The 25,046-nt window shown below is 40.1% G+C and overlaps 1 protein-coding gene across 9 annotated transcripts in view; it reads left to right on the forward strand.

The window, feature by feature from the left end:
- AP4S1 (adaptor related protein complex 4 subunit sigma 1) overlaps positions 1-23,801 on the forward strand; it is a 36,389-nt gene extending 12,588 nt beyond the window's left edge. For 2 of the 9 annotated variants that reach the window (XM_077818984.1, XM_077818985.1), the window contains exons 2-7: positions 483-555; positions 2,659-2,857; positions 6,023-6,109; positions 7,804-7,872; positions 11,302-11,406; positions 22,578-23,801. In XM_077818984.1, coding sequence (XP_077675110.1) covers positions 2,720-2,857; positions 6,023-6,109; positions 7,804-7,872; positions 11,302-11,406; positions 22,578-22,706 — 528 coding nt within the window. In that variant the 5' untranslated portion in view covers positions 483-555; positions 2,659-2,719 and the 3' untranslated portion in view covers positions 22,707-23,801. Of the gene's footprint in view, positions 1-482; positions 556-2,658; positions 2,858-6,022; positions 6,110-7,803; positions 7,873-10,859; positions 11,076-11,301; positions 11,419-22,577 lie in introns of those variants that run through there. The other 7 variants (XM_077818986.1, XM_077818987.1, XM_077818988.1 and 4 more) reach the window with 6 other exon arrangements.
- Positions 23,802-25,046: the final 1,245 nt, after the last annotated feature.

The following is a 25,046-nucleotide window of genomic DNA, read 5'->3' on the forward strand; positions in this document are numbered from 1 at the left end:
GCTGAGATCCACACAAATATACTACAAAAATAGCTGAATAGGTTAATACATAAAATGCTACTTAGTCATGAAGAAAAAAATGTTTATTGCCGGAAACACCTACTGAAGAGATGCAAAAAATGGGGATGAAATATTTGAGAAGATGGAGAGCCCTGCACTATTACACATATGGCAGCATCTGCGGGAGTGGCTACAATGAATGGAAGTTCAGCTAATTGTTTCCAAGTTCTTTGCAGTCTGAGATAGCACCCGCTCATCTTCAGCATTTGCAAATGGTCAAAGTATGCTGAAATATCTATTGAAAAGGTAGTATTGTGTGGATTTTTGCTGATGGCATGTTAATGCTACTTAGAGCTGTTCTGATTTATTCTGTTTTCTGAATTGCTTCCCTTTCAACTTTCTGTATTAATGTACGTTGTTTTTCCAGGGTAGCATGTGTTGTATTAGGGTTTTCCCCTGACTTCTCTCTGACTTTTCCTTAGGCCACACCTCCTTGCTGGAATTTGCAGATCTTATGGAACCATTTTTTGATGTTACAGCTTAGTAAAGCACCAGGTAGGCAGCATGACTTGTGGGTTAGAATTTCGAGACAGCTTTTGCAGCAAGTGGCTGCACTTTTAACACACGAACCACAGGAGCATACAGGCCAGTAAGTCCAAACAGCTAGAGAAAGACAGATGGAAAACATTACTGCGGCTGGTTTCTGGTATTTAAATCTTATTTAAGATTAATCTTAATCTTAAATAAGATTTAAATACCAGAAACCAGCATTAATCTTATATATTGGTAGGATACTGACTGTGCGAATTGCTGATTCAAAGTATCCATATTGGTTAGGATGCTCACAGAAAAATGTGCAAGTAGTCTTGTTTTCAAGGGGAAATTGTCCATTGCAGTCCACAGAACTCTTAATGGGAAATCAACTATTTATTATTGCTAAAATGGGTCTCCGTTGCATATTTTGCACTCACATTTGCATGGAAAAATGGAAGTTGTGCTGGGGGAATGAGAGCAGAATATGCTTTAGACATTTGCACTGTGTATATGGGGCCAATTTCGAGCACTAAACTTCCACTTAAGCAGATGTATATGGAAACTAAAAAAGTAAGGTAAATATGTGAATATGCTCTGGCCAACTGCAAACATCCCTGGAGATTAATCCACAAGAGTAATCTTCATGTGTGCACATTTTAAAAGATACTTTTTGAGAACCATTCTGGTAGTGTGGGTCCCAGCCCAGCAGCGGGTAACAGAAAGTTTCTAGATGGACTGCAATGGCCAGGACCAGATTAATCCATATCTGGGCCCTGGCCTTTGCAAACATACTCTTCCCAGCCCAGTGCAGAGTTGAGGCCCTTGCAGAGGAGGGCAAAGAGGAAGGAGTAGAGTTGTTAGAGCAAGGTCACCCTGCAATGGCAGCTGCTGTCCCACAGGTCTGGGCCCAGCTCCCCATTCCGGCATTGCGAACTGGTGCACAGAGGCTCAGCGCCATGTTGCTTAGCGCAATGCCACTCACTTAGGTTTGGTTCAGCTGCCCCTCTGTCATGATGGAGGGGCGGCCGGACCTGACCTGAATGGGACTTCAACCCCATGCACCAGGTCACAATGCTTAGAGCAGGGCCCAGCCATGCAGGACAGGAGCCCTCACTGTGGGGTGAGTACAGGGCAGACTCACTCTCCAACCACCCCCACCAGGGCCAGGCCAGGATTAGGGTTGTGATAGTCGGGGCAGACTGGTGCATATACGTAATGGCAAATCATAAAAACAGAAAAACGCAGTTGGTAGGTTGTCTTAGTAAAATGTTTGGGAAGCACTGCACTACCAGACCACCGGGCCAATGAGGTGAAAGGTGGCTATACCCTTGTCACGTAGGCCCCCCTTTCTCAATATCTACAATCTTTTTTGTAGGTTTAGAGAAGTCCAAGATCAGGGGAACAATCTGTTCTGTGCTTTCCTGTGACCCAAGGTTGTTCCTGCAAACACATAGACATAATTACTAGCCAGAATTCGACCCTTGAAACCCATTGTGCACACTGGAGAGGAAAATGTTGCCCTACATTTACAGTTTCTAATGGAATTAAAATCCTTTCACATTCATATGCTGATTTTTGCCAGTGTGGAATAGCACCTATGTATATGGTTAATGCGTTTAAGAGAGAATACCCTGAAGTAAGTAGTGTTTACTAAGCGTTTACAAGGATATTTGGTTGGAGAGAAGGCACAGCATATCAGTTAACTGTACAAATACTAAACTCAGACTAATTCTACACCATGCTCAACAAGTTTAACACCGATATTAACATACTGATTCTCACACTAAGTTATGTTATCCCATTTGAAGTCTCTTCCTTACTAGTAAAATGATGATACTTGCCCTTACAGCAAGAATCTGAAAATATTTAGGTTGCTATCTTTGGTGTTATTGCACAGAAGAAGATTCTTAGTCGGGCTTCGGCTCAGTCAGCACTTTCATACAATAGTGAGTTCAAATTAAAAACACCAACAATATTAGGAAAGACAATGGGCTTGATTTTCTTCTTGCTTACATCAGTTGTACACTGACATCAGACCCAGTGAATACAAAATTCAACACCAACTACATGCTTCTTCAAAGTGTTTTATGACTCCCATGTATTTTTTGTTGTTGTTTTCTTCAGAAATACAGTTCCTGCTTACCTACCTCCTGTAACAGAGACTATTTCTGAGCCAAACAGAAAAATGATAAAGTTTTTTCTCATGGTGAACAAACAAGGTCAAACAAGACTCTCCAGGTATTACGAACATGTGGAAATTCATAAGCGGACAATGCTGGAAGCTGAAGTAATCAAAAATTGCCTCTCTCGTTCAAAAGAGCAAGTATGTTTTTTGTTTTTTTTTTCTTCTGATCTAGCCATTTTATTTGAAATGGAACCGAGAAAAGAATATTACACCGTGAACTACACTCAAGAAATATTATAATGTTTTGTGTTAGGTTTTGCTGCCAAGGTATTTCTTGACATGAAAGTTCATATGTAAATCTATTTTCTTTTTCACTACAGTTGGTCTATTATAAATGTAGTGCAGGTTCTCTCAAGAAAACCCATTTTTTCCCCAAACATGCTATAGCAATTGACATATGCATGCTATTGCTAACTAATAGGAACAAAACTTGTGCTTCTCTTTAATGCTAACACTGCTCTGTGTTCCTGAAATTGCCAATATTTTGTCCATGCAGCCTTCCTCAAGGTCAGATAATGTGCCATATTCTAGATGAATTACTACGGAATTCTGTCCTGATTTGGTATATGGTTTGTAAGTTATCCAACTCCAGAGCTGATGAGTGAAAGCACAATTGTTTTTTCTGATAGAACTTGAATTACTTTGGGGGATTTTTTTTTTTTTTAATATCTTCTATTTTACCTGATACAAAAGTCCCTCTTTTTACACAGATTTTAGAGAATTCTAGACATGCTCTACAAGGATATGATATCTGAAGTTTAGAGGGCTCATCAACTCATGTATGAGCCAATATTCCTAACCATGTATCTATACATGATAGTGATACAGGTACCTGTACCTTTGTTAGCTCTGTATTGGTTTATTCCTATACATTTTATATTCTGCTGCATGTGAAAACCATTCAAAGGCTTCAACCAGTGTAGAATCTGTCTGCCCGCTCACCACAGTGGTGCTGCTCTCAGGGAGATCCTTACACGTATTCTCTGCAGCCTGCACTAGCTCTCTGTTGTTTTTGGGTGCAAGTCAAGGTGTTAGTTCTGATGTGTAAAGCACTAAATAGTCTGGATGGAATCCTGGCCCTATTGAAGCAATGGGAGTTTTGCCATTGAGTTCAATAGAGCTCAGATTTCTCTCATTTAGCCCTGGTTACCTCATAGTCCATGTCTCTCATCATATGATATTGCAGTAACTGAGACCAGCTGAAGTGCTTTAACCTACTAGTACGCCTAGTTAAACTGGGAATGGGCTCGAGGCAGTGCCTTTCCAGAGGCTGGTGCTCAGCTCTGGAATTCACTTCCCTATTTGGTCAAGTGCGTTGACTTTAGGGTGTTCTTCTCTTCTCCCAACTTTTAAGGGAAGGTGAGTTGAAGGAGAAAGTTATTACGCCTGATTGTCTGGGAGAATGTTATTGTTGATTTTAGTGGGACTAATTGCATAGAATAGTACTATTCAATGTACGTAAGATAACAGACTATGGCTGTTCGGGATTTGTGAATTTTCCTTTCCCACGGATGTTCTATTGCCTCAGAAGCAACATCTCACATGTTTTTTGGGTATAAAATACAAGATTGAAAATAAGTGCCAACCAGCAGGTGGCAAAGTGACCAAGATAGCATGTGTATTAGTTCTAAGACAGTAATAGAGAGTTATTTATTTCTCCTGTGTTAGAAGTTGTCTAACTTCTTTTCTGACCAAAAAAAAGTAAAATGTAAATAATTAACAACAGAAGAGCCGTACATATCCATTGTATGTCATTATTCTATTTGTATCTATGCAGAGGCTAAAAGTAAGTGGTTATTGTATACTGCATAGGTAAGTGTTTTTCAGGTTGGAAACCTGGTTTTCTTACAGAGGATTCCACCTCTTCCTAGGGAGGCTGAAAATTCCAGGGCAAAGGAGAAGAGGAATATATTTTTCTCCTTTTCCTAGTTATTTTTACTGGACCTAGCACATTGACCTTTATATAATAGATATAAACTATCACAGCTCTGCCAAGCAGTAATGGATGCAGTCATGCCAGCCCTAAGGATTCAAAAATCATGAGTCAGACCCTTAAAATCATAAGATTGTTTTTTAAAATCTCATGATTTTGAAGACAAACTTTTGGTCTTATTTCCTTTCTGGTTTTTGAGCATTTGAGTTTCATGTTTTCAGACTTCCATCTGCAGCCACAAAGATTATAAACATATCTTTTAATTTTTTTAATGAAAACTGGGATACTCATGTATTACATGGCTCCAGGAGTTGGGTCTTTAAGAAAAACACCAAATATTTCAATACTCAATAAAATTGCAAGATTTGACAATTCTGCACAGATGTCAGGTCCTTGCAGCTCAGTTTCCCACTGGGGGAGAAATCAATTACATGGAATGTGGGTATATTTTTACTGCAACTTGTGTACAGAGTGTGGCCAGACAGCACACAGGAAATCCCATCTTTCCAGAATCTCAGCAAAGACACCATTGCCCAGTTCCCAGGAAGTAATTTTGCCTCAGTAATATACTCTAATTAGAGCGATTAAGGTTGAGAGCAAACTCTGCTGCTGTTCGCAACCGCTCCCCTAAAATAATCAGAAAACTAACAACAATACAGCCTTTTTTTAAAAAAAGATTTAACAGTGCTCACATTTGAAGAAAAAGGATCTTGTGACACTATGTGTAACAGCATCATCTGGTGACTCATGCCATAACAATATAGATTATGAAATAGATGTTTATGTTTTCTGGTTTTTCCTCCCACAAGTCTAAGGATAGATAGCAAGAAGTGAAAACCCATTGCCCTCATATCATCTATAATATAGGTATAATTTTCTACCTGACAATTGTGTCCTGTCATCTTCTAAAATGTTTTTGTTTGGAGAGGTAAGGGAAGACAAGAGGGATGCCCAACGGATCTGCTGTGTAATCTTGAGCAAATCATTTTACCTCTGTGTGCCTCAAGTTTTTCATCTGTGAAGTGTGAATAAAACTCTCCTTGATGTAAAGTGCTTTGAGATCCACAGATGAAAAGCCCTATCTACTAACTTCATATTTTATTTATTTCCTTTACCTCCGGAGGGAGATTGTGGGGTGAAGACTGAGACACTCTTTGTACTTTGTGGACCTGATTTTTCTGTCCTTTACACCAGTGTAAGTCAGGAGTAACTTTGTTAAAAGTTAACAAGTTACACTCATGAAACTTCTGTAAATGAGAGACGGGGCCCTATGTGTGTAAACTACAGTATATATAATAAACATGTTGTGTATAGTAATAAATTAGGTCTAATGTGGCAGTTACTGTTTAACCATTTGCATTTTTATCTAGTGCTCTTTCATTGAATATAAGGATTTTAAGCTGGTGTACCGACAATATGCAGCCCTTTTTATAGTGGTTGGAATCAGTGAAACAGAGGTAAGAGATTACATTTAGTCTGTGAAAAAATGTAAGAGAAATGTAGATTTAAATTAATCTTTGAATATGCCTCTGTAGGCAGTCGTGGCCATCCCTCCACATCCACCTCTGAGGAGGGCCGCCTCCTTGCAGTCTGGTCTGCTAGAGGAAATTAGCGGTACTCCCCCAAATTGAGGTGTTGGGCTGGCCTTTCATACTTCCTCTTCCTGTCCTGCCCCCCTCTGCTTCCAACCTGCGGGGCGTGGTCCTGGCTCCACCCACCAGGCTGCTTGTGACGTTCCCTCCACCACTGAGGGAGGCCACACCTCCTCATTACAGCCTCCAATTCCATCTTCTTTCCCCAATGCAGTTCCACAATTTCTGTTACACAATTTCAAGGTGTTGTTCTGAAAGCACCCTTATTTCTATCAGATAAAAAGTGGTGTGGAGGGAAAGAAAGAAGTAGTCTCTTTGGACTTCATACTATTTCAGCAGTCTGAACTGTTGTCACGTGCAGTTTCCCAATGAGTCTGCTACTAATAGTATCTTGCAAACTGATACCTGGTGGATGGAGTTGCGGTTTTTCAACAGATATCAGCATCATTACAGCCAAGCCAAATGCCTGGTCTAAGGTGCTGTCCCAACTACTCATTGTGCTAGATGTCACTGGTCAGGACAACTGGGTCCAGAAAAGCAAGCAGCTGCCATTCTGACAGGTTTTTTGGTTTGTTTTTTGGAGGCGAGGTGATCTGCCACTTGTGAGCCATTTTGGCCAATTCAAGACCTAGAATCTGCTCTCAGGGAAGTTCTGGTAGCCAGGCCTATGAACTCTCACAATGAGTGTGTCTGCACAAGGATTATTTTGCTAAAATTTTCCCCCAAGTATAGACAGAGCTCCAGGTGATATGTCACCTAACCTGGCTCAGTGCAGGCCAATATGTCATAGCGCTTAAAACAGCCGCAGCTGATGGTTCTTTTTGTAAACCGGCCCTCCCACTGGTTGAGCTGAATCAGCGTGAACAACAATCGTAAATTTTAGCAAGTTTCCCAGTTCAGAGAAGACCAGTGTGATTGTGCACAGTGGAAGTAATGGAAATACTTGTACTTTACTGTTGAGTGGGATAGCGAGGAGAAAGAGATGGCTAAGATCTTTTGCTGGCTATAGGGAAGTCTTGTCTACTCTGCTAAGTTTAGTACCCATTTTCCAGTTCCACCAGTGTTGGCAATGGTGTCATTGCTAATATATACCAGATTTGAGCATTTAGCAGTGTTTTTTATGTAATAGTCTACACTTTGTTATTTCATGACATTGTCCTGACAATGCCTGAGCCCACTCTACATTAGTGTTCATGCTGTTTCAGCAGCACTAGGTCTGTAAGCTGAATACAAAAGCTTGTAATATAGCCATGGCCACATGCCAAGGAGGATAGTGGCTGCTCATTGCTGTAATGACTTCTTCTAGGTCAGCCGTAGAGTTGTACTGGCGTACACCTTAAGCAGGTTGTTCGGCTTTGATATAGTACGTAATAATGATCTATGTACGTTTCTACAGGTACTACTAAGAGAGGCTAAGCTTACATACTTATTTGTGCTACTCACTATTTATTTTCTACTTGATTTCAAAGAAGCATGCATCTCATATTAAAATAAAATGTGAATGAGTAGCATATCTTCTATCAATTTAATATTTTACTTGCTTTCAATTTATATTTCAGAACGAGATGGCTGTATATGAACTAATTCATAATTTTGTGGAGGTTTTGGACAGATATTTCAGCAGAGTGGTGAGTGAGACACGGAATCCATTGTAAAACATTTCCTTTCTTTGAAAGCCTTTGTGAACAGATTGTTCAGAGACAACAAATGAAAGAGGGGGTGGGAATCTTTGTTTATAAAAATGTAAAATGTGGAAAGTTTTGGTGTGACTGTGACAACTGTAACAAGGCAGCATCAGGAAGTTTTTTATTTTGTAACATACAATAATATAAGTATATATGGCTTATCAACTATTAGACATTGAATGCAAAAATATTTATGCTAGGAAACAGTCTTTTTGTATGTTTATCCACCAAATGGTACTTCAGGAACCTACATGCTTCCCACTCTGAATGGCCCTATCTACACTAGCCTTTAAACTGGTCTTTTCTATATTAGATTTATTTCTCTTAAAATTTCCCACCATTGCCACCCACAGATAAGCTGCAATGGTGCTAGAAGTGGAGAAAGCACTAATGTACCCGGTCACTCAGAGCAGGGTTGGACAAAGCACTGATTGGCAGTTGGTGTTTCAATCTATACTGGCACTCCCACTATTGCCACCAGGGTAGCAATGCAGAAGTGGGAATTTTTAAGAGAAAAGGTATTGCATAGGTACAGTCAAGTTCTGCTGTGGTTCTGGTTTGGCCACCCAGTGTAATTACAGACTAAAACGCATGTTTTACATGGTTCTGACACTGTTTGGTCCTGTCCATACAGGATGGACAAATCATGTTAGAAACAAATTTAGATGAAGATGTATTTTAACAGTTTCAACATGGTTTTTTAGTTGGGTTGGATATCCTACCCTTTCCCCAGCATGAGTGGGTCAAAGGCTCTATGTAAGGGTGGTGTCAACATTGCAAAAAAGTGTTAATAGGAATAATAGAATATTAGGGTTGAAAGAGAGCTCAGGAGATCATCTAGTCCAATCCCCTGCTCAAAGTGTTAACATGGATGAGCTAAGGGTAGTAAAGACATGGCAACTCATCTTTGAAGCTCAAGTTCAGCCTCAGGCTGCCATATATATTTGAACTTGAGCTGCTAAATAGAGTTAAAAGCTGAGTTGCCATGACTTCACTGCTATTTTAACCTTTTAGCTAACACAGATTAGCTGCCTTTTTTTTTTTTTTTTTGCATTGTAGACATACCCTAAAAGTGATCCTTCCTCTGGCAAAAGAGGGCTGGGTGCAATTCCTCCTTGAGTCCATCGACTCCATGGTGTGCCATCGATAACTGTACATACTAAAGATCAGTGTACCCTCCCAGGTTTATAACTTTGATTTCCCAATAATAATGCAAACATTTTCTACAGCAGACCTAGGCCAGCAGAGCTGATCGTAAAGTTACTCCATGTGTGAATTTGTTGATGCAGAAGATAATCTTGCCTGAATCTATCACCTTTACAGTATGGGTCAAATGGGGTTAGAAGTAAAATTCCCAACTAACCATGCTCAGGCTAATAGAAAATTGGCCACTACAGTGTGCCCCAGTTCTCTAATGCATGGAGGTTGGAAATTCATTGCTATAATTGCAGTCACAACCTTAACACTCATGACACGAATGGAATTTGACTTCTCATGTGTAGCAGAATTTACTAGCATTTTATTTGTCTAATTGATCTAAGTCTGCTGCCAGCCTTTTCCCAAGTTTTAATGTTTTCAGCTGTGAATGAAAGTAGAGGCAGTATTAACATAGTAAAAGTCTGTCTGCCTTAGCACAAATATACTCTAGTACCTTGTGAATCTACCACATTTAATGGATGCTGCGCATCCGTTTCTTGTACATGTATATAGGCTAAAAGCTGACAATTATTAGCAATTTACTGATTACATCATGCTACAGAACCTGGCATTACTCAAAGCAGTTGGGCTTTAAAATTTGGAGAACTAAAAAGAGGGGTGGGTTGGAGAAATCACATACCATAGTTCTGTTTTTAATAGCATATAACACGTATAATAAATAGCAGGCCACTGAATAACAGGCCTATAATTCCAGCTAGAGGTTCTGGTGGAACCCCAGAGCCAAGGGAATAAATCTGTACTGTACTAAATTATGCTGAGTTTCTAGTAGCCGAGGGGTAGCCGTGTTAGTCTGTATCCACAAAAACAACACGGAATCTGGTGGCACCTTAAAAACTAACAGATTTATTTGGGCATAAGCTTTCGTGGGTAAAAACCCCCCCACTTCTTCTAGTCTTTAAGGTGCCACCAGACTTAGGGTGACCAGATGTCCCAATTTTATATGGACAGTCCCGATTTTGGGGGCTTTTTCTTATATAGGCACCTATTGCCACTCCCATCCTGAATTTTTACACTTTCTATCTGGTCACCCTAACCAGACTCCTCATTGTTTACATAATTCTCACAGAACTCTAAGTTGTGATGATAACACAAAGAGAAAAACAAAGCAAAAAAAGCAGTGGGAAAGAAAATAACATCTGTCTTGCTCTAGAGGGACATTTTGTCATCTTTATATTTTTAGGTTTGTGAGTTTTAAACATTCTTGAATGTGCTATTTTTTTATCTCATGGAATTTCCATTCTTAAATTTAGATATCAGATCTTATGCTGCTGTACCAGAGAAAACATTCACAGAATCAGGAGCAGGTTTTCAAAGCTACCTATGGGATTTGACTCTGGGACTCCCCTTGATTTTGATGGTAGCTACACAAATATAACCAGGCACACTGTTTGGAATATGTGCCTCTTGGTGCCCAGTGACGTTTTAAAAAAAATCTTAAGTATAAATTGAATTGATCAGTCACCTGAAGTTTGCTTATTGTGATATACAAAAACTTTTTAAATGGGGATGTTGAACTCGTTCAGTGGAGAGGGCTGAATTATGGTTTTCTTTAGGGTCCATAAACCAGAGTTACGAGTTTCTGCCATATGATATCTGCAGTCCACAGCAACACTTTCACTATGTCAGTGGACTTTTGCATAAAAATCAAGGGTAGAATATTGGACCCAGAACCAGGGATAAGGAAGCCCAGTGCAACTTCATCTCCCTTCCAGGAAGTTCCACCTGTGTCTGGCAGAATTTTAATCCCTGAGAAACAAGGAGGGAACAGATGACACCGTAGAGCTCCACTGCTTGGAACAGAGCATTTTGCTGGGACTCAGGAGCACAGCTGCATCCACATCCCTAAGCTCAGTTATTGTCTCAGGCTGTCTTTCTTAAGACTCAGTAAAACAGCACTGCATTGTGCCAGATGTTCAGAAAGTTTTATTGCTTGGCAAACCTAATTCTTTGAAGTTTAATTTTTCAATAAAAAATTAAATTCTTTAGAATCTTAACTTGTCATGAAGGCTAGGATAATAAATCACAAGCACTTAGATCCCACATTAATGAGCATGATGTCACTGAGCACGGACCTGCACAAACCACCACAGAAAATCAAGCTGTCTTGGAATTTTATATCTGTGCTCTGACAGGCCTTTCCTTTTTCATCCAAAGGAGAAGTGGTATGTAATGCGTAATGACGGTGAGGTAAATGATAATTCACCTTATCTGACTAAAACTGATACCCACCTATCTTTTTTCTTCCAGAGTGAATTAGATGTATCCTTTCCAGTATCACCACCAATCCATTTGTCATTTTCTGTATGCCTGTTCTTACTGCCTTCTAGTACTACTTGGCAGACATTCAAGATAAAGCAGTGCCATGTTATGATTTAACAAATGAATATTGCAGTTAGAGTAAGTAGCACACTCCTGGGGTCCAGCAGCAAAGGCGGCAGCTGCTAATGAGGAACCTTCTATTTAAAATCTCAGTAGCAATATAAAGACAATACTGGTGTGGAGCAATTTTTTTCTGAAGGTAACTTGTTAAATGAGATGCAGGGCTTAGTTACCAAGAACAACTGTATAATCATGTTTGGATACAGAGAAGGGAGACGGGTTATTTTTTGGTTTGCTTTTTTGTTTCACTATTTTTTATCAGTTTAACTTTCTTTGTTATTGGCAAGGTATTTATCACCATAGTGCCTTCGGCCACATTAGAAAAAGGTTACCACTATTACAGGATTAAACATGGACGATGATCCTGCTTCTATAGAAGTCAGTGGGAGTTTTGCTGTTGCCATCAATGGGAACAGGAGTATGCCCTTGATGGGGAATCTTGGGTATCGATCATGACAGCAGCAATGATTGAAATGACATGGTCTTTGCACACACTTAACCACCCTCCACTCAACTACTCAGAATGTTACTTAGATGCCTTATTCAAGGAGTAATATATAGCTAAAATATAGAAACATTTTTGTTATGTTATTTTTTGTTATTTTTCTTACACTTCTTTACTAAGGCAGCAAAAAGCATCATATATAGTTTTTTCCTATAACTTCTTAAAAGCATGTCCATCTACACATAGGCTAGGGAACTTCACTGGAACTCTCTGGTTCATCTAGTAGCATTAAAAAAAATAGTACACTGTCTGTGTTGCATTCATGGAACATAAATTAACACCAGGAAAGTTCCCCCAAATTGAAACCAAAGACTGGTGGATGAAATATCTGCCTTATGGGATCCTGTTTTCATAAGGGGAGTCTTGAGGTCCACAGACAATTGTGCACTTACATTTTTGTATGTACTTAAACATGTGCTTATTTAAGTACTTTGCTGAGGAGAGATGGACTTAATTATGTGTATAAGTGCTTTGAGTTGGGGACTAAGCATACAATTTGGGTAATTATACGTACAAATGGCTACTTATGCCCCAATATGGCTATATTTTGTATATGTATTTATCCAAATTTGAACATGAAATCATTTAGGGTGGTGCCATCCCTGTGAATACTAATTGCCTTTTGTCAGAATTTTCACACTGAGGAATTTTCTGACTAATGCATGGATAAGATTAATCAGATTTTTACACACACACACTCTCTCTCTCTCTCTCTCTGTTGGCGCCTGGCAACCTGCTGCATGCATTACTTAACAGGGTGTGTGATTACACAGTTTAGGGGAACTCTGGTGTAAACTGAAGATGATTTTCAATACCGGTTCAGTGTGCTGAGATCCTGTGCTAGCCCTTTAACCTATTTCACCTCTCTCAGAGACCCCATGAGAAAATCATTTTCAGCAATGAGTCAAATCTCCAATTGTAAACCAGCCTAATAGACTTGCCTGTAAATTTGAAGAGGGGTTTATGGAATTTAGGGAGCATATAAATTATCTTATTTGATAATATTAAGAAAAGGTTCTCAAATCTTGCTAGTACAACTATACTAGGCCAAATTCAAAGTCTGGTGTATCTCCACTGATGTATTAGGCCTCTTATCTTTAATTTTGTAGTACACCAGTACACTCTTTTTGGAGGGGAGCAGTTTTATTTTAAAACATTTTCCCTACAAGCTAAAAAATTCCTGTCTTATTTAGAGAAAGGAATAACCTTTGTGGGCTAGAGTGTATAGAAAACACTAAAAGCCAATTCCTCAGTATGCTGAGTGAAGTGTGAACATGTGCCTATATAAGTGGTGGTGGTGGTGGTGATGGTGATATGAACCATTCAGATAAGCATTTATTTTTTATAGCAATTTAAATAGCAGATAAATAGAGAACAGTGTAACATTTGGACTACACGTGTCTTAGTTGTTATTGCAGCACAAACTGTTCCATCAAAATGCCATTTGTAGCATGTAAAATAACAGTCACGGCCTGGGAACAAATCATTTCTGTTGCCAAGTAGCCTGAGCTGACTCCAGTTTAATTCAAAATATCTGATGAAGAAATACAATGTGAATGTCTGTAGCAGCAAACACGTATGCAAGATATATCGTGTTAATAGACTGGGCATCTGGCTAGAGCCTGTGATGATTTCCTGTCTCTATGGTAACACTGATGTATACAAATCCACATGAATTTGGTTTTAAAAGTGATCGTGTCTACTTAATGTTGAAAACAAGATGATAATAAAGAACTGACGATAACATGATCCAACAAACATTTTAAAATTGCAAAGAAAAATAATCAGAATGGTGATTACCACATATTCCAAATTCACTAAGAGCTCTCCTTTCCATGAGGTGCTAAGTACCCACACCCTTCTATTGAAGGCATTGTTTGATTGAGTCCCTAACTCCCAGCAATCTATATATTGGTATAATAGCTATATATGAAAGAAAATGGCAGCACCAATCTGCAGTGTAGAACTCTATAGCTGAGACACATACATTACCCTATATTGCAAAAGCACATTATTAGTAAATGCTGGGAAGTCCTGCTAAATTATCATATTAAAATGTAAAGCATACATTAAAGGTACATTAAGGTTACACATTTAAAATCAAATTTAAAAAAAAAAATCAGGAAAAGCAAAGTGACGTTTCCATTCGCAGTGTTAATGCTGTCAGACTGCCCGTTTTATATAACCATGGGAACAATAGCACACTTTATTTGCATCTTATAGAATATCAGGTTTGGAAGGGACCTCAGGAGGTCATCTAGTCCAACCCCCTGCTCAAAGCAGGGCGAATCCCCAATTTTTGCCCCAGATCCCTAAATGGCCCCCTCAAGGATTGAACTCACAACCATGGGTTTAGCAGGCCAATGCTCAAACCACTGAGCTGTCCCTCCCCACCCATCTCTTGCTGCAGTTTTAACGATTTAAAATTTGGGGCAAAGAATTAAGTAATCCAATTTAGTACTTGTAATTATTCTTAAATATTGCGAAAGCCCCACAATCTATAAAAGACTCTACCCCAGTCTGAAAAAAGGCAAGTTGCTTAGATGTAACTTTCATCCAGGGAAATCGGCCTTGATGGAAGCATGTATCTTGTATTTCTGCCAGATTCTACAGTCTGTCTATACCCATTTATCCTGCTGTTCCTTAGCCCCAACTGCTCTCAGACCCACTCTACATCTTTGAAAAAAGGGGTCAAGGACCAAGAAAACCCAAACTAAGTGCAAAAAAATTCCCAATAAATTAGCAAACCCACAATTAAATACTAATACTATTTAGAGCACCCAACTATGTTGTTACAGCAATCCCAGCTAAAAGAAGATATGCAACAATCCATAGGAAACCACTATCCTCCAATCTGAACACAAGCAATAACTCCAGTTTCCAAGTCTCTGTAGAGATTATATATTGCAAGAGAACTTAATTCCTGGTCCTAACTAAAAGCCTGTATGTGTCACACAAATCTGCCCTCCAGCCTCTTAACCAATCAACTACTGTAAGGGAATGGATGTAAAAATCCTGCTGTTTCTGCTACAAAGAACAATATACACTTTACTCTAGGCCAAAAAAACTATGTGAAAGCAAAAGAACCTTCCAAGTTAATGCTAAGGTTTAAGTTGTTTACTGCCCCAAAAGTGTTAGCATATTTAATAATGTAAACTTAACAGGAAAAGTCAGTGTAACTTTCATTAAAAGCAAAGGGCGGGATCCAAGCTTTTCCTACCAAATTTAAAATAAGACAAGTTAAGAGGCAGGCTGTATGAACATACATTTAGTCATATTTTTACCAGCATTTTCCATCAAATTAATGTTTTAATATATTCTCCAAGGCCACATTCCTGAAAACATTTATGTGTGTGCCTGCTTAACTTTAAGCACAAGTAACACAATTGCTGATTTCCATGGGGGTTACTCATGTGCCTAAACTTTTGTGTAAGTAAGTGGTTGCAAGATCACAGCTTTAAACATATTGCACATAGCAACAATGAAAACTATTGGCACTAGTCAATTAAAGGGTGCTATTTTAGACAACCACTTTATTTTATTAAGTTCTGAGTAGCCATTTGTTTTGAGAGCAACTTTTATATGTAAAGAGTCTAGATAATGGTTGAGACAAGTTTCCACTTTTAGTCTGGGAATTAGTCATTCTGCACATAATTAAGAATCCATATGAAGCAAAGATCATGATATTTCCAGAACTATATTTTAAATATGTTTTTAAAACAACTGCTACCAGATGTGCTGATGAACCATTTAAATGGACAACAGTGTTAATACCATTAATAATGAAATGTTTCTGTTTAGCGAGTTAATATCTCTGATTTTTTTATACACAGAACCAGAGCTTAAATGGGTTGAATTTTATTAAGCTCTTAAACAGCTGCAGTTCAGATGGCGTAGAAGCCACTTTCTGGCTGTGATGAGTCACTACAAGGATTAAGAAAGTGACAATTGAAAGTGTTATCACAGCAGTTTGGTGTAGACTAGATGCTGTTATGTGTAGGAGTTGTTAAAATTAAGAAAAGTTGGTTTTCTACAGTTTAAATTGACAGAACAAGCTTTGTTCTGAACCAGATACTAGCCTGTGAAAAAAACAGGTGTTTATGTTCAGGTTTCTGTCTGGATCCCCAGAGAACCAAGAGTCTGGAGACCAATTTCCTGAGTTAAGAAAAATCATTGAGTCCCATTGTGATTAGCCTACTGTTTATGTCTGGGACAACTGAAAAACACTGATATAGGGAATTTCCCAGCTGAATCCATCAGACACTTTAATGTCCACCAAAGTAGCAGTTTCAAACTTTAAGTTTGGGCAATTTTAAGTAATCAGGAGGAAAATTATAATGTTACAGTGTTGGTTCAATGAATAGTTCAGGCTCAATGTTTATAAGTATATACTTCAATTTACACTGTAAAAGAATTGGATAAAATGGAAACCTAGTAGTATTAATTTCAAATAATTATCACAATAAGAGAGAAGTCCTCTCCAGGATCATGATGTATTGAACCAGCTAAAGACTCTCCTACCAGACTTTCACCTTGAGTGTGATCAGTCAGTTTTCAACCCTCCATCCAGAATGTATAATCCGAGGAGGAGCCAATTGTTAGTGCTCTAACATCAGGATCAGACAAATGTTCTGGAATTTACAAGTACAGTCAGTCTCCTACTTTATAGCAGAGATGTAATGATTTTAATATAGCCTCCTGAGGCAGAGATGTTCAGGAAGCATAAAGTGCTTTCAGTGACTGAAATTTCCAGGCCAGTAGATAGTCCAGAAGTTACTTAATAAGAATGATCATTCGTAATGATAAAGTCAAGTAGTGAGATGTTAGAGGATTATAGGGGTGGGATTCACAAGGGGGACTTGAGCACTTCAGTGCCTAACATTTAGGTGCCTTGGCGCCTAGTAGAATTCGCAATCCTGAGCGAGGTGACCAGACTCCCTGCACAACGCCTGGGAAGTTAGGCACCTACGAATGGGATCCACAAAAGCCAACACATTGAGCAGGGAGGTACCTACGCTAGCCAGTAGGAAATGCGGTGGAGTGGGGCCACTCAAAAGGAGTTAGAGGCCAGATTCACACAGGTGTTTAGGCACCTAACTTCCTTTGAAATCAGTGTAAGTTAGGAGCCTGTGGATCTGGGCCTAGGTACGTAAGTATGGGCTGGAAGGAGGCACCTCCCTCCACTTGGGATTCAGAGCCAGGAACCCTCTCCTGGAGTTAGGTGCTTAGGTCAAGTCAGCCATTTGTCAAGAAAAACTGAGGAGCAGGAGTCTCCCTCCCCACCACCAACCACCTTTAGCCCAGTGGTTTAGGGTACTCACCCAGGATGTGGAGACCAGGAATCAAATTCCCACTCTGCCTGATATAGTGCAGGGACTTGAATTTGGGGTTTTGAGAGTGGCAGTGGTGCCTAAATGATAGATATAAGCACCTAAAGTAGTAATTAGGTGCTTCAGTCCCCCTTGTGAATTCCAGCAAAAATAGTGAATCTAACTTGTGGTTGAAAATGAATGGCCATGAAGGAAATCTATGTTGTACATCAGTTACTTAGAGGCAAATTGTCTGTCACCTAAGTACTCAAGCTGTGGTCTGCAGATCACTTGCTAGTGTTCCTGGGAAAGCTGGCTGCTCATAAGATACTGGCTTCTCCTCATTGCCAATTTAGACCACGTGCACCCATTCCCCTATCTTCAAATCAAAGAAAACCCTCAGATACTTTAAATGGTGCCACCTTGTGAAGGAGAAAATATTCTCTTTGATAAGTACATTTGCACCGCATCTTGATGCGCCAGAATTCAAAGCCAGATGGCGAGCATATCTGCTTATTTCGCTGTTGCTGCATGGTTAAGTGATGGGGGGTAGAGGGAAAGCAAGATCATTTATTGTACTTATTTCATTTTAGTATGGGTGCCATAAATACTCATGAATAGGATTAGAAAGTGCCACTATTGCAAGGTAACTTTTACAAGGGATTAATTTATGTGCAGTTTTACTAATAGGGCTTATGCCAGGTACAAGAAGAAGAAAGGAAGAGAGTAGGTCCTCTGTAGAGGCAGCTCTCCAAGTCACACCCTGCACAGCACCTAGAGACCAACCTTAATATGTATCTACATACTTGGCATGGTCTTTTCTTCAACATGCAGGCTAGCAGGGTTGGCAAATTTGTATAATTTTTGGTGGTACCCAGAACGGGTCCATGTCCCAACTCCCCTCCCCACCCCCCCCACCTGCCTAAGGCTTTGGGAGGGAGTTTGGGTGTGGGAGGAGGTTTGGGGTGCAGGCTCTGGGCAAAAGTTTGCGGGAGGGAGGGATGGGGGGGGAGTTTGGGTGCTGGATGTGGGGCTTGGGGCTGGGCCAGGGATGAGGAGTTTGGGGTGCAGCAGGCAGGCTGCCCCGGGGTTGGGGGGGCAGAAAGGAGAACTCCCCCCAGCCCTCCCCACCAGCAGCAGCAAGTTGCGGGGGAGCCCTCCCCAGCATGACACACACCCAAGCCCCTCCCCCAAGCTGCTGCTCAGGAGATCCAGCCAAGATAAGCCCCGCACCCTCAGAGTACCTCACTACCATGCACCTCCTTCCCCTGCAGGTGCAGCAGCTGCCTCAGCCTGCCCCCAGCACCGCTCCCTTGTTGCCAGCGGCAGCGCAGCATGGAGCTGCGCGGGACAGCCATCCGCTGCTCAGGGTAGGCAGGGACGCTCCAGGGTGGCAGGTGGGCGCCCAGGGCCCATACAACTCACCTCCCCTACAGGCTAGGATACATGGAACTCAGCATATATATTGACCTATAATTTATTATGAGTGCTTCAGATCAGCACATTATGGCCCAGATCCCCAAAGGTATTTAGGCTCCTAACTTCCATTGAAATCAGAGAGCTTTATTTATATGTTAAAATTAACAAAATTTCCCCTTCTCCCCAGGTTTTTTAAGTCTTTGAATGCATAGCTGCAGTCTTACTAATACAAGACTTTTACACAGACGTTTATGCGCAATAGAGCAGGAACGTCACTGGAAGTGGCCCTTTAGTAAAGGCTAAGCTAGATTTAGATGTCAAAGTACACACCTTGCCCAGCCTTTCCCCACACTAGTTGATCTGGTAGATTTACTTTCTACTCTTGCTGCAGGATTCATCCAAAGGTTGGATGATTTACACCCTGTTGTGTGGGTCTCTTGCCAAGCAGGAGGGGGGCTGCTGGTGTAGAAGAGCTAGGAAGATGATAGACAGATGTCCCCACAGTGGCCTGGGTACAGTCAGAATGAAATGTCTAAGTGTGTGTATAGAAGGATGTAACAGCAGAGGACTGGCATCATGAGACTTGCAGGAAAGGAGAAATGAGCCAAATGAGTCATTGTCTAAAGCTGAATGTTTGCCAGGAGCAGCATGGGAAAATAAGGTGGGAATAGAATTGCAAAGGAAGCTTGGAGATTTACCAGAATCAAGGTGTGCAATCTCTCTGGAATGGTAGCTGCTAGCCAAATTCAGGCCACAGGTGAGACAACTGCTGGTGGAATGAGGGCTGAGTAGCTGTGGAATGTTGCCTCACAGGGCGGGGCTAGCATGTTACAGGTGGAAAGATTGACACCACTTCACTCCCTGTAACAAAAATGTGCCTCTAGCCATTAAGTATATTTTAGCTTTTTAAAAATGCTAACTTAAAAGGGAAAGTCAATGCCATTAATTTTGAAACAAGCTGAAATTTCTTCTCTAACGCTATCTGTGAGTGAACCTGCTACAAGGCACCTGGGGTTTGGAAAATCGGGGGGTAATACAAACACTTTCAGAAATTAATCACTGATCTCACTCTGATGTGTGTTATTTTCAGGGAGGGTAATCCAGAGAAACTGGTCTAGAGAGTGTGAGTTCTCCTTCCTGTACCTGGTTTCACTTGGGATATTTTCCCTGTTAAATTTTAGGATCTAGGAGCTCTGTGTGTGGGTCTTGCTATTTTAAAGATTGGATGGGTTTTTCCCATGAGAGTTCTGTCAGACAGTGTAAATGACTTGGCTTTGGTACAAAGTTAAAATTTAAAAAGTTTGTAGTGGCATTTTAGGACTATTCATGGAAGCTCTGTAGATTAATATCTGAATTTAATAGGCCCTCCTTCCTACACGTACAGCATTGCATCACAGTAGTGATGCTGAATGGGAACTTAAGAATGGCTAATTCTGTTTTCCATAAATTTCCAAATTATTGTACTCATGCTGTAACTGTTTCCACACTAAAATATTCCTTGCAAGGTAGTGACATTCTTTGAAAAGTATCATATGGAGAGCCAGCTACAACAACTTCTGTAGCCTGCAAGCTGCATAGGCTAAATTAAATGCAGAGGTCCAGATTTTAAAGGTATGTAGGTGTTGCTCCACTCGCCTGCAAGACCTAAGTGATTTAGGGCTAATCTACATTTCTTAGCATATGCACAATGTGCCTCAAGTGGCACATGACCAGGATTAATCACCGAATTTTGTCTGCTTGGATCATTAGTTTCCCTGGCCTGGGACTGGTAGTGATGGGGAGTGAGATGTGAATGCTGATCCACGCCCCTGGTCCACACTGAAAAGTTACATAAGCATAGCTACATCGCTGTGGGGGTGTGAAAAATCCACACCCCAGAGAGACTACGTCATTGTCATTATGCCAACGTAATCCCCACTGTAGGTAGTGCCAGGTAGACAGAAGAATTCTTCCGTTGTCCTAGGTACTGCCTCTAGGGGAGGTGAATTAACCACAGCAGCAGCAGCATTCCTCCAATCACTGTAGAGTGTCTTCACTGAAGCACTACAGCTGTGCTGCTGTAGCATTTTTAGTATAGACATACCCTAAGTAGCTTTGAAAACTTGGGCCAGAACGAGTACACAGACAGTGGAGCTCCACTAGTGTGAATGCAGAGTAATAGAACTAAATCTGACCACCTGTCTTTCTGAGCTCATGCCATACTATCAAACAACATTCATGGCAAGCAAGTTCCAGGAGGCAGTAGTGAAGGTGCAAAAAACCAAACCAAACAAAAAAACCACCATCCCCAAACTGTTGAAAGATGTGTTTGCAAATTGGAATGTGAAGTTTCTTTCTGGCTCCACTGCAATAAACAGAATCCCCAACATACAGCCAAGAACTACAAGGAGTGAAGCTGAAACTGTGATTGATCTGTTGAGCAGAGGGAAAGACTGAAGAGCAGCAACAGGTGGGGACCAGGCAGAAGAGAGGTTTAACTTCTTCCCCTGTAGATTGTGCTGAATCATGGAGACAGCCATGATACCAAGTAGTTTTTAATGTCAATTTCTATTTAACAGAATAGAGATAAATAGGAAAAGCAGGACATGTTTTACTTAACCCCCACTTTTCTCACATCTCATTTGTTCAGTGAATACTGGTGTGTATAGAACACTTTTTTGCTGGTATAAAACTTATTTATTTGCCAAGGCCAAAGCAGTTAAGATACGTTAATGGAGGAGTTTCATATGGCTCAAAAGGACACACATTTGTATAGTTTCAGATTTTTGCCTTTCAGCTGCCTCATTTCACTAGGCAAATCTTGAAGGTGCTAAGTACATTTAAAATCATTTTAAAAACGAAACCTTTATTAAATTCTATTCCTTAACAAAGGAGTGTAAATTAATGAAATCACTCTTAGCTATCCTCTGTGTAAATTACAATAGACTAATAACATATCAGCTTATAAAACTAGACAAGTTTGAAACTTGATTTTTCCATTAGGCCAAATAAGAGGTGTTACGGGAGGGGGAAAAAAAATACACAATGGTCAGCCTTGAAAATGCTGGTATCAGTCAGAAGTGAACAGACTTAAGAATTATCTTGTTTAATGGAAATGCAGAGTACACAAATGTGCTTTTAGGGTCTGTCTGCACTGCAGCTGAGAGCATGCCTCTCCCGCACTAGTTCTAACACCAGACTAAAACTAGCAACATGATCGTTATGTATTCAGATGGCTAGCCTGTGCCACCACCCATTCTGCAACATCCACACTGCAACCTTGATGCTAACTCAAGAACAGCTAGTGTGTCTGTCTACACTAGCTGGGAGGGACTCTCCCAGGTGCAATGTAGACATACCCTTAGCATTATTCATAGTCACAGTCAAGTTTGTGGTATCTTACTGATTGCATTTTGTATCTGTAGTAAGCAGAAACTATTCTTTCCATAAAATCCAGCAGTGAACTGGCAGTGAACTCAGACAAGCCTATCCAAAAAATTTGTCCAGATATTAATTGTTCAAATTATGTTGCGCTTTCAGTGCCTCATCTTCTCTAAGAGAGACAACTGCAGTTATCCGTTCCCACTGACACTTCAACATGTGACTAACACAATAAGAAGGTGAAAAACATTATGTCTGACATGGGTATTCGTGCTACTAAAAAAATTTAACCTAATCTCAAAGTGCAGATTTACAAATACCCACACTTGTAAGTTTTAATCAGAGAAGAGGGTTGAGAACATTAAATGCTTGCGAAGGCAGTGAAGATTTTCTTCTGAATTAGTCTTCACACTGTTCAATACCTTAAGTAAAAATTACTTAACTTGAAATGTTTCTAGATAATGTTCAACTTGGATCGAGTGCATATAATTTTGGATGAAATGGTGTTAAATGGCTGCATTGTGGAAACCAACAAGAATAGAATTCTTGCACCTCTGTTTGTTCTTGACAAAGTGGCAGAAAGCTAGAAAGAAACAAGCCTACCGAAGAACGTATTTTACAAAGCGTTCTGAAAACCTCACAAACATCCCTACAGCTATTTTCTGAGACTTCCGAAGGTGAAATCTTGCAGTATTTTCAACTGGCTGGAACATACTAAAGCAAAGAAATCTAATGCATATTCCCTCTTCCTTTCTCCTCCAACCCTAGAACAAAATATGCCATGCCAACGTAAAGGTAAAAATTGGGACTGAGGAGGGACCAACAGGAACTTCTTTTTCAAAGAGGCAAATGTCAGTTGACACAGCACTTTTTCTAAAAAGTAACTATTTTGTTTTAGTATTTGTAATTCTGTTAGGGGAAAAATATTCATGAAGCCTTGTATGTCTGTGGCTATGCATCTCAGGGTATGTTTACATTACAAGCGCTACAGCAGCACAGCTGTAGACACGCCGTTGTACTGTAGACATTTACTACAGCAACAGAAAGGGTCTTTCAGCTGCAGTAGTAAATCCACCTACTTCAGAGGCGGGACCTAGTTGTGTCTACAGTGGAGTTTAGACTTAACTATATTGCACAGCCCTGAGTGATGTAGCTAGGTCAACTTAAGTTTTAGGTATGGACCAGGCTTCACCTCCTTCATTCCAGAAATAAGGGATGGAGAAGATGAGTTAGAAAATATTAGTATAATTCCAAAGTTGTTTCAGATCTTACTTTAATACTTTATACCATATTATCATTCAAATTTGTTTTCGTAAGTATGTGTCGTAAGCTCTTGAACTTCTGTACTGATATGACCAATCTTCTACTAGGTTCAGTCTGCACAAGAACAGGTTTATCCTATATGCTTTTGTATAGAACCAAGTGTCAAGTTTGTGTTCACTCAAATACTGCAGTGATGGCTGTAATAAAGGTTCCTGAATACTATGGCAGTTGTAACTAAACTATTTGGACACTTAATTCTATGATGTTAATAAAAGAATCAGAATGGTAAAACAACGGTTAATTGTTCTTTATCATACCCAAAAGGAAGTTGCTCCTTTAGTAGTTTAATTTTCTTAGTGTAATGTTTTAGTATTTTGCTTATAAACTTGAAAATAAAGGTTCTCCTTTTCACTATGGTATTTTTTCCACTTACACGTCAGTTTCTGGTTGGTAATATCAGTATTCTTTCACATCTGCAGCATCACAGTGTAAAGAATTGCCAGCTGGGGAAGCACACACAATTGTTAGTAATGGGATCACAATCATCACAGCTTTTCTTCCCCCAACCCTCAGCCTACCATTAGATGTTTTATATTCATTGCTTGTCCAAGTCTTGAATAAAATCTACAGAAGAGGCGCCTCAGATTTGTAAGTTTCCTAGTACTGACCAAATGTACCCAAACTAATCTATAAATCTTTAGGAGCAGTAAAAGAGAGCTCAATGACTGGTCTTTAAGTGAAATACTGTGACATGGACAACTGTCCGTCATCTTTCATAAAAGTCCCTAAAGAACTCAATTCGTAATTACTTTCATTTTCTAATCACCTAGTACTGTAAACTAGGTTCAGACTGGTATTGAGGTGAAAACCTCCATATTTAAACTATCCATCTTCATTCCCTTTTAGACTATCATATTGAAGGTAGGTCCCATTGGTTCTTACACCAGACAGCCATTTGGTAATGGTAAAAGTACAATCAGCTGCATAGAATTTTCATTCTAGCACCCTCCCTGTCAGATAGTCTGACCCTCAGTCCTTACTTACTCCTGTCTCCATGCCACTGATTTTTGCCCTGGACTTGGTGAAAGGAGCTTCCAGGAGGCCTGCTGAACTGTCTCAGTACACCAGTGGGGACTGCTCAACCATCTCTGCATGGAAGCTGGCCACACGCCAGCTGTGAGCTGGGTTCTTGTGGTCTACTGTGTGGCTGCCATTTCTCAGAAGAGAGGTGGGGGAGGAAAAGGGTTGTTCTTCAAACCCTCCTTAAAAAACTTCTGGACCTGAGCGTAGCAGTTTTGAGGAAGAAGCCCTCTAAACCAATGAGGAAACAGTTAACAAAAACAAAAAACACTTTAAAAAATCCTGTGAAAGCTCTTCTCCAAAAGGGAGCCCTAGAGTCTGCACGTGTGCTAATTGGAGGCCTAGAATTCTGGGGAGTGCTCTTTGAGAGGCAAGCCCAGGCTCAGAGCACAGATCTGGTCTGTCTGCAGTTGATCTGGAGATGGGAAACACCCCCTGCTGAAGACTATTCAATGAAGGGGACTGAAAAATATGCATTTTTCTTATAAGCTTTTGATTGGTTCAAGACACTTCTGTTAAAAGTGTAATAACATCTTATTTACTTCACCTTTATAAGTAGTCACTGACCACCATAACAAAATTAC

The sequence above is a fragment of the Eretmochelys imbricata genome, chromosome 6, assembly GCF_965152235.1.
Source record: "Eretmochelys imbricata isolate rEreImb1 chromosome 6, rEreImb1.hap1, whole genome shotgun sequence".
Taxonomy (NCBI): Eukaryota; Metazoa; Chordata; order Testudines; family Cheloniidae; genus Eretmochelys; species Eretmochelys imbricata.